Genomic DNA, 10,011 nt, shown 5'->3' with positions numbered 1-10,011 from the left:
CAGCCCTGTGTGGGCAAGAGATGGAAAGGCCCAAGTAGGGCAGAAGACCCTAACGGTGGGTCAGGGGGCCAGGCACAGCTACGGCTACCTGAGCCCCGACCATAGAAACCATGGAGGCAGACCCAGTGGAGTGCTGCCAAACCACGCAGGCAGGCTCATTGGGGTGCTGCCTGTATGGGTGAAGCCCCGACGGGGGTCAACCCCATTGAGATGCCCCAGGAGGGGGCATGCATAGGATTGATAGAAACCCCAGTTGGGGTGCGGACTGGACAGAGTCCCAGAGGGCTCTACAGTGGTGGGTGACCCCGAAGGGTCACAGGGGCCAGGTAAGGCTCAGGCCGCCTGAGCCCAACTGGAGAGAGTATTGTTAGTAAGCCCGAGAGGGCTAACGACAAGAGGGCAGACTGGACAGAGTCCCAGAGGACTCTACAGTGGTTGGGGGACCCCGAAGGGTCACGGGGCCAGGTAAGGCTCAGGCCACCTGAGCCCTACTGGAAAGAGTATTGTTCAGAAGTCCAAGAGGGCTACCGACTAGAGGGGCACCGGTTGCGTGACAAGCCCAAGGGCACCTGGCAGGGCGCAGAAAGGAAAAGGACCAGATAACGTCCGGAAGAGCTGCAAGGCTTGGGGCGTGCTAAAGGGGAGGTAGGAGGCACGCATAGCCCATAAGGCTAGGGGTGCACCAGGTCACTCCAACGGACCGGGGAACAGTATTAGCATACACTGTGTACCAGGGGATCAAAGGCAGCCTCCCATAGAAACTTATATATATATATCATCAAAGTTGTGGCGGGCGAGAATAGAGGGTGCTGGATTGCTAACTTGGCACGGTAGGGGGCGCTAGCGGGATCACGGCCGCTCCTAGGCCCCACTCCATGACACACCTGAGCTGGGAATGGGGGATCCCCAAAGCCTTGTATGCAGACATGCAGCTTAGACCTGACCTGAGGTACCCAACTGGTCCATGCTGGGGCCAGGACCCAGAGAGGAGTCGAAAGGGCCAGGGGCCCACTGTAAGGGATGCCCACAGAGCAAAGAAGCTCAGGGTCCTGACTGGCCTCAGACAGAGCCAGGGACTAAGGGGGAGCTGAAGGTCCAAGAAAGGGGACCACAGCTATTGGGGAAAGGGAACGGCTGAGTTTAGCTGCTTGGGATGCCTTTTGCAAGGCTTGGGCCGCAGTTAGGGATGTGTGGCAGGGCACTAGGTGTGCCTGCCACTTTAAGGCCATGGTGCTGGCAGTCTCTAAGTGCCTAATGAGGGCAGCCATTTTAGGCTCAGGGCTGCCTATATAAATGAGGCAGTTTGGCTGCTGGAGGAAGGCAGCAACATTGCCTGGCCTGAAGGCTGCCGAGTTTCATCTGGAGGTAAGGGAGGAGCTGTAGGGAATGGTAGGAGGCTCCTGGTCCTGGGTATGACCGGAAACTACACCCTGCTGGGAGTGTGTGGCCTGGTGGGGCTCCCACTGGCGCAGGAGCCCCCAGGAAATGCCAGGCCAGTGATCACCCTGGTGAAAGGCAGGTTGGGGCGCCTTAACCCCTAGCCCTCACCTTAGGGTGGGTCACGTACACTGGAGGTAGTTGTGGGGGTGCAAGCCCCGAGGAGGAGAGCTGGAGGCCAGGTGTGGCCAACGCCACCTGAGCCCTACAGGGGTTCAAGACCCTGAGGAGGAGAGTTGGAGCCAGGCACGGCTACAGCCACCTGAGCCCACCTGTGGAGAGAAGCCCCAAGACCCCGAGTAAAGGTGGCGTTACAAGGAGTGTGGAGCCCCCAGTGTGAGGGGGGCAACGTGTGGAGCCCTGTGAAGGGAAAGGGGGCTCAGCCAGAGAGAGAGCTGAGTCCTGACCCCAGTAAGTCCTCCAATGTGGGGAGGCAGAGTTTGGGTCAAATATAACATCTGAGCCCCAGTTGAGAGGGGGCAGTGCTGTGGAGCCACAGCAAGAACAGGCAGTGATCAGAAGCCCCAGGGAGAGGGCAATGTGGAGCCCAGTGAAGGGAAAGGGGGCTCAGCCAGAGAGAGATAGATGAGTCCTGACCCCAGTAAGTCCTTCAATGTGGGGAGACAGAGTTTGGGTCGAATACTACACCAGTAGTAGTACCATGACCTGCTGCCCATGGGGGGAGTGAGAGTCCCCTGTGAGACCGTGAGGCACCAGTTGTGGTGTGAGGTAACCCCAGCTCCCCACGTCTGTGGAGGAGGAACCTGGGATAAGAGTATGGGTCATCCATCAAGGCCTGCCAGAGCTTCCCCTGACTGGCCCAGGCAGGGGCCAGGACCTGGAGGGTCAGAAGGGCAAGGAGGCCCACTGAGAGGGATGCCCAAGAGCCAGGGGCCTAGGGTCCCAACTGGCCTGGAGGTGGGCCAGGGCTAGTATGAGCCGAAGGTCCCAGTGAGGGGACCACACCCGAAGGGGAACTGGTGGTAGGGAGATATGTGGCCCAGTATGATGGTGGCAGAGTCCATCTGAAGGGAGGAACTCAGTTAGGGGTCCTACAGCAGGATTCTGGGCCCTATCGTGGGGGACTGGTGCATATAAGAACGTCAGGATGTCATCAGCGAGACTTGGGCTGTGGTGTAGGGGAGGAATGGAGCTGCAGATAGTGCCCCCTAGCAGCGGGGCAGTAAATGGGCAGCCTCCCGCCTAATTACATCTATTAATTAATCAATTAAGACCAAGGCATGGCGGGTGAGAAGGCGGGCGGTTTGCCCAAGAACAGGCGGGCGGGCCACGCAGAGATTGGCCCCGGTAGGCTCCCTGCTACAGGATGGAACAAAGCTGAGGATACCCCCCTAAACATTGGGGTTCAAAATGGGCAGCCTCCTGCCTAACTCACACCTCAATGCTATTACATCAAGGCGTAGTAGCAGAGTGAGGTGGGCGGCTGGCCCACAGATGGGACGTAGGACAGTGCTTGCACCAAGCGTGAAAGCTTGCCCTGTCATAGTATGTTCTATCTCTCTCTTTCAACCACATGATGCTGCCTCTCTCTCGTTATTTGGGCTTTAACTCACAAGTTAGTTAATATAGTAGACTTCAGTCCTGCAGCTGGCTGCATTTGGGCAAAGTCCTAACCTGCACAGAGGCAATTACAATATTGAAGCTGTAGTGTCTGCACCAAAGCACCAATATTTACTTTGCCACCAACCCCTCTCCTGCCACATGGAATCAGACTTTCTTCTATGTGGAGTGTCCATTAGATCACACTTACCCATGAATGGAAGAGAAGAATGGGGAAGTGGTTACTGTGTAGATGAGGTCCCTCTCTTTTTCTTCCATGTCTATGAAATGGAGCTGTTTCTTAGTTAGATAAGCAATCTCAGTTTCCTTGACAATCAGGTGACGGGTAACCCCTGGATCTTCTTTTGGAAGCTGATCATCCACAGGAATAATATGCACTATCACCACCTAAAATAAAAAATGCAGAAAAACATTGCAGGTTTTCTAGAATATTGTAAATGCCCTAAATATTTTGAGTGTCCATAGAGTCATGCTGCAGGGGAACCAGCAGGGTATCCATAATTAATTTTTAAAACGTCTCGAATAAATATTTAAACGTAGAAATCCTTCTTTCAATTTATATTTTCCTTCAGCATGCACACAATTATACTACATATATTTCTTTCTTATTTGTCTGAAGACCTTACAATTTATACCAGTTAGCTACTATTGGTTACAACAGCAGTGCTGGGTAGCAAATATTTTTAAGCAATAGGAGGGCACTAACCCAATTATGTTCACTCATTAACATGTAAAAATAAACGGCCTGATTGTCCATGTCATGTCATGTCAAACTTCCTTAACCATAACAAAAGAAACAAAAGAACCATAACACTCAATTTATACTCAGGGTTGACCTACAAAAGGGCCCCCAATAATTGGACTATAATTGGTCTGTAATGCCCCAAATTGACCGTTGCAGAAACATTAAATGTATTAGTGTGGAGTGTTGTCATCTTTGGGAGAAAAGCTATATTTTCTCAAAATAAACCTAAAAATGAGGGTCAGTTTCTCTGCATAGCTAATATATAATTGGCTCAACAAAGCCCTGGCTGGGATGATCTAGTTGGGGATGGTCCTGCTTTGAGCAGGGGTTTGGAGTAGATGATCTCCTAAGGTCCCTCCCAACCCTAATTGTCTATGATTCTATGATAACCAGAATGCTGTGCTGTGCTGTGCTGCATTACAATGCAGTCCAGCAAGTCAAATTATATGTTGGGAATGTCCCTTTAAATTCAAGACAAATTTAAATTAAATCAAATTAACCCTCAAATACTATCAATAAAAACCATTTTAAGATCTGTAACTTTAAGGTTAGTTCAAAGTCTTCATTCATATCTTTTTGCAAACTTCCTACAGTTTTCAAACAGGCAAAGGTGTTAAAAAGAATTGCAGATTTATAAATGAGATGGGGAATTTGGTCTGAAGATTTTTTTTTAACTGATGATGTGCATGCAGGAGAGAACTTAGCTTGATTTTAGGTTCTATCCTAATTTTTTTGGACTGGCAAAATCTTAAGGGTTTCAACAGCCATTTAGGAAATATTGCAGGTGTCTTGACATTAACTCCACATTCTACAAGAGATCCTCAGTTTTCATGCCTGTGGCTCTGAGAGATTGGGAGGGTCATGGCTATCACAAAGGACAAACTCCAGGGAATCTTCAAATATTTCTCCTCCAAAGTGCCGATAATAAATTATTCCATTGAATAGATCTCTCTGAAAGAAGCCAGTGACAGGATATCCTGTTGAATCAGAAAGATAAAAAAAACACATTTCATAGAACTATTTATAATTTTCAATCATGCTGATAAAAATTATATCCCAGCTTTCCAGGACATCAACTGACTCTGTTCCCACCTTCATTTTCATGAAGGTGTAGTCTCCAATAAAATTTTTCCTTTGTCTAATGCAGCTAATGAAGGGATCACTAACTCTCTCTATATATTTCTTCAAGATTGTTAAAAAAGTAAAGCAACAGAAATCTCAGTGACAGTGCCAAAGCCCAGAGAAAAGGACAAAAGTGAATTTATGCAATTTGACAATCTAACAAATTTAACAAAAAATATTTTGTATTCAGCTGTGAAACAAGAGAAACTTTGCACTCTGCATATATCTCATTAGTACCAGCCTCTAACTTTCAAATAGGGCAAGAAAAGCTCTTGACCATCTACATCTTTCTAGTAAAAAAAAATTAAAGAAATGCACTCAAAATGAGGTGACCCTGGGCCAATTCTATTCTCAATTACAGTGTAAATCTGGTGTAAATTCACAATAGCACCATTTTAAGTCAATGGATTTATACAAAGTAACTATGAGCAAAATTTGCCCTTCTGTGATGGAAATGTCTGACTGGAAATGGTTGAAAAACAGCATTATTCTGAGGACCATAGCCCTGACTATTTTCCTTGATTAAGAAAAAAATTTAAAAATCTTTTTTGCTGTGGATAACTTATATTACCTATGAGGTCTGGCCCTTGTTTCTTCATAATTTCCCCAGCCTGCAATAGTTTGGTCATATTAAAGAATATGTAGTCATCACTGGAGTCCATGTCAGAAGCCTGAAGCATGGAGCCTTGAATCAAAACTGTCTGCCCTTCATACACTTCAATAACAACATTGCTGATAAGGAAAGGGGGACTGTCATCTTTAGGCAGAATGTTGATTGGAAACTTGTGACGAATACTGTGTCGGCCATCAAAAATCCTGAAGACCACAAAATCCTTTGTAGAGTCACTGTCATCGTGATGGTAGCAAACAACTCCAGTCTTAAGATCAGAGACTGTGAACATGAATCCTTTCCCCCCTGTCAAAACAATAAAAGAAGAGGTTTTAAAGTTATATAATTCAGCCAAAGGGACTATGATTGTGTTCAATAGCTCAGGAGTTCTAATTCAGTTCTATGTTCTGTGAATTTTAAGAGGGGTAAAAATTCATTAAAAATACATCCAACAGGAAGAGTATTAAAATAGTCTGGAAAAGGGTTTGGGCAGCTATGCTAACAGTAACTGTAGTGGCAAATTAAATTTAAAATGGCAATTTGCAGCATAGACCCTTTGAAGACATGAGTAATTTCAAACTACCACTGTTTTCAGTTCACTGCGTATGTCTACACATGCTAGTAATTCAAAGTAGGCTTACTGCACAGTAAAATACTGTGCAGTAAGCCTACTGAGCAGAATGTCTACACATGCTCCCTCTTGGGAGCAGATTTGCCCTCACCTTGCCCTGCCCCCTTGTAGCACCCAGGGGAGCTCCAGGCTCCCCCTGGGTGCTAGCCCAGGAACTGACAAGGAGCACAGGGCCAGGAGAGCTCTGCCAGCTTCAGTGGCAGCTGTCTCCTGGCCCTGTACACATCAAGAGGCATCTTAATGTGCACAGGCCACAAGACAGCTGTTGCTGCAGAGCTCTCCCACCCCATGCACATGGGGACAAGTCTTGTGCCTAGCAGAGCTTCCCTGCACAGCCTGAGGCTGGCTGGACCTGCCCCAGGACAGGAAGGTTCCCAGCCAGCCCCAGACTGCATGGGGAAGTCTTCATGTGCAGCCTGGGGCTGGCTGGGACCTGCCCCAAAAATAGGACAGTTCCTAGCCAGCTCTGGACTGTATGTGCAGACTTCCCTGTGCAGCCTGGGGCTGACTTGGAACTGTCCTGTTCTGGGGCAGGTCCCAGTCAACTCCAGGCTGGGTGGGCAACTCTTCTCATGCAGGGAGCTCCCAGCCCCAACTCTGTGATCATAGCCAGGGCTGGGACATTGCTCCCTGCCCCTGGCAACTGCCTGCTGCCAGGGTGGGCTGTAATCACAGAACCCAGGCCAGGACAATGCACCCTTGCCCCAACAGCAGGCAGCTCCTGGCCCCAGCTCCACAATCACAGCCAGGGCTAGGAGATTGGTCCCTGGCCCTGGGAGCTGCCAGGGTGGGCTCCTATCATGTTTTGGGGCAGGTCCCAGCCAACTCTGGGATTCACATGCAGACAGGGGCAGGACACTCCCCCACTTCAAGGCTGTGGAATATCAGCAGGAAGCAGGAATAGCTAGAGAATTTCCAATCCCTGTAATTTGAAAGGAGGTTCAACTTAGTTGGAGATCCCATGGTTTTTCCGTGGCACTTCCCACAAAACTCTTTATAAGATGGTGCAGATAGAATGAAATTGAACATTGCGCTACAGCATACAACAGAAGCAAAATCCCCTGATGCGCTATGTCCAACTTAGCATATAGCGTACCATACACTAGGAAGTCTTCTTTGATCAGTCAACAGATATTAGGAGTAGGCCCTACATTTTGCCACACAATAACACATAGCATAACAGCATGCTACATAATTAGCAAACAGTTGGATCTAACGTTCAGTGATGTTAACAAGAGTATTTGCACAGATTTCAGTGGGCATTGGAGCAGGACCCTTATTAGTAACCTCTACTGAACTAGCTCTCCACAGCTGGAGTCCTAGCTCTAGGCTTTCCTTTGAGGCTTGATTTCTAACTGCTCATTAGAAGAAAATATGTGCTAAGAAATTTATTGATGGCAGGACTGTGGTTTGTCCTATGTGTCCAGGCAAGAGAATAAGGCAGCTATTAGGCAGGATATCAGAGTTGCTGGGAGAGAAGCTTCTGTGCATTCATTAGAGGCAAAGCTAGAAATGTTTGGAGCCCTGAGTAGAGATGCATAAGAAAGGAGGCAGTGCGGAGGTGTTACATTCTTACTTCCCCGGATGCAGGCTGTTGCCCCAGAACAGGCTCCTCAGATGCTGCCATTTGGGCATGCCCACTAAATCAGTGCCTAGGGCAGGGCTGGGGTGGCATAGGTGCTAAAGCACATTGTTGACAACCCAGAGGTCAAAAATTTGAGGCCACAGCAGAAGTGCTCATAGAGCTGCCTGTCAAATTCCAATGAATCTGCAAATTCTACTAAATGCCTTGTCACACAAGGACACAAAAAAGGAAAGGAAATGCCTAGGACCAGCATGCCACTCACCTACAACTAGTTAGGTCACTGAGATCACTACTCTCCTGCCTGGGGGGTAGAGGAGGAGATATGGGAAAGGGAGAGAAAAAGGATGGGCATGGCAGTAGGGGACAAACTTTTTATCAGGCATGCCACAAATTAGCCCCCCACCCTCTGAGTTCCACTTTGATCCCCTTCCACTGCCTGATTTGCTGCTCTGCTTTCTGCTCCCTATCCTATCTGCTATTGTGTTGCCTGTCTCTTCCCCTGTCTGCTGCGTGCCACACACAGAAGCTGCACATGCAAAGTGCTCCACCTCAGGAATAAAAACCCACATCATACTTAAAGTCTCGGCAGTGCTACACTCACTAGCACCTCGACCAAAAAAGATTTGGGGGTTATGATTGACCACAAGATGAACATGAGCCACCAATGCAGCTGGCAAAGCAAATGAAACTCTGGCTTGCATCTACCGATGCATCTCAAGCAAGACCCAAGAAGTTATCCTCCCACTTACTCGGCCTTGGTGAGGCTGCAGATGGAGTACTGCATTCAATTCTGGGCTCCACACTTTAGAAAAGATATGGAGACGCTTGCCACATGCGTGATTAGTGGTCAAGAAAACAGGCCTTATGAAGAGAGGCTGAGAGGCATGGGACTCTTCACCCTGGAGAAGCAAAGGCTCAGGGGTGACTTGGTGGCTGCCTATAAGTATATAAGGGATGTGCATCAGGAACTGGGAGAATGTCTGTTCACCAGGGCCCTCCAAGGGAAGACAAGGTCTAACAGTCACAAACTGCTGGAAGACTGTTTTAGCCTGGACATAAGGAAAAACTTCTTTACTGTCCAAGTCTCCAGAGTCTAGAATAGATTCCCCCCAGAAGTGGTGCAAGCACCTACTCTGGCTACCTTTAAGAAATGCTTGGATGCTTATCTTGCCGGGGTCATCTGACACCAGCTGACTTCCAGCCCCTTGGGCAGGGGGCTGGACCCAATGATCTCATGAGGTCCCTTCTAGCCCTAATGTCTATGAAATTTATGAAATCTGTGTTCTGCTGGTGACACGTGTGTTGCAAATTGGCTACTCTGGGGCATGGGGAGTGCTCTAACACCAGCCCTCCCATGAAAAGAATGGAAGAAAAGAGACTTTGGATTGTGATCAATCACAGTTTGTTTCCTAATCCATTTCTGGGGCAACACAGCTACATTGGCTCTGCTCATGGCTGATGGAAATTGACATCCCAGTATGAATTTATATATTGTAGGTAATGCTGTGGAATTTATATATTGTTTTTAAAGGTATGGCAATAGCATTGCATATATCATCAAAGACTTCAGATAATATCTTGCTAGAATAAAGAAAATGCATATTTGAAGTTTGTGCTGCCTCTACTTAAAACTCTTTCTTTTTTTATATTTACTTTGTCCTGCAGAGGTATATTATTATATCATTTATGCTGTTCTCTATCAAACAATTAAATGAAATATTTTTAAAAAAAAATTTCATGACTGAGTGGGTTAATTTTAATTAAAAATGTAAACTTGGTTTAAAAATTTCCCAAACCACAAAAAACATTATGCTAATAGTGAGAACAAGCAAAACTGACAATAACAGTGAGAATGGTAGCAAGCAGCTAAATGTCACGTTGAACTAAGTAAAATGCAAAATTTATAAAAAAACCCATAAAATCTGAAAAGTCAATTAGATCTTTCATAGTATTTTTCATGTATGCTGTTCATAATACAAGGAGTGATTGTTTACATCTCTAGTTGTTATAGTGACAATGTCCCATTTTTCTTCAAAGAAACTATTTTAACTATTCCCTAGTTCTCACTTTGATCAATGTGTAAGTAGAGCTATTCCATCATAATAACTGATATAATGGAATAAAGGATTAGACCCAGCAGTTTTTAAAAATAATGAAACTATTCATCTTCAATAAACTCTAAATAATACCGTTACATCACCCACTAGATCAAAGCTCAGTGAAGTTAAGATTTGATGTGATTTAAGGATTAACAGTGATCTTATGAAGGAGTTTAGGTCCATAATTTTATTGTTTATAAT

General features: G+C 46.7%; 1 protein-coding gene across 2 annotated transcripts in view; it reads right to left on the bottom strand.

Annotated features, from left to right (window-relative positions):
- FREM1 (FRAS1 related extracellular matrix 1) overlaps positions 1 to 10,011 on the bottom strand; it is a 163,917-nt gene that overhangs the window by 82,652 nt on the left and 71,254 nt on the right. For both annotated transcript variants that reach the window (XM_019517566.1, XM_019517564.1), the window contains exons 9-11: positions 5,457 to 5,801; positions 4,598 to 4,740; positions 3,209 to 3,405 (exon numbers count right to left, since the gene is read on the bottom strand). In XM_019517566.1, coding sequence (XP_019373111.1) covers positions 3,209 to 3,405; positions 4,598 to 4,740; positions 5,457 to 5,801 — 685 coding nt within the window. The remainder of the gene's footprint in view (positions 1 to 3,208; positions 3,406 to 4,597; positions 4,741 to 5,456; positions 5,802 to 10,011) is intronic.

This window comes from Gavialis gangeticus, unplaced genomic scaffold, assembly GCF_001723915.1.
Source record: "Gavialis gangeticus isolate Ggan-Ray unplaced genomic scaffold, GavGan_comp1, whole genome shotgun sequence".
NCBI classification, from domain to species: Eukaryota; Metazoa; Chordata; order Crocodylia; family Gavialidae; genus Gavialis; species Gavialis gangeticus.
The sequence above is the reverse complement of the archived record's forward strand: the minus strand, read 5'-3'. Positions and strand labels throughout refer to the sequence as shown.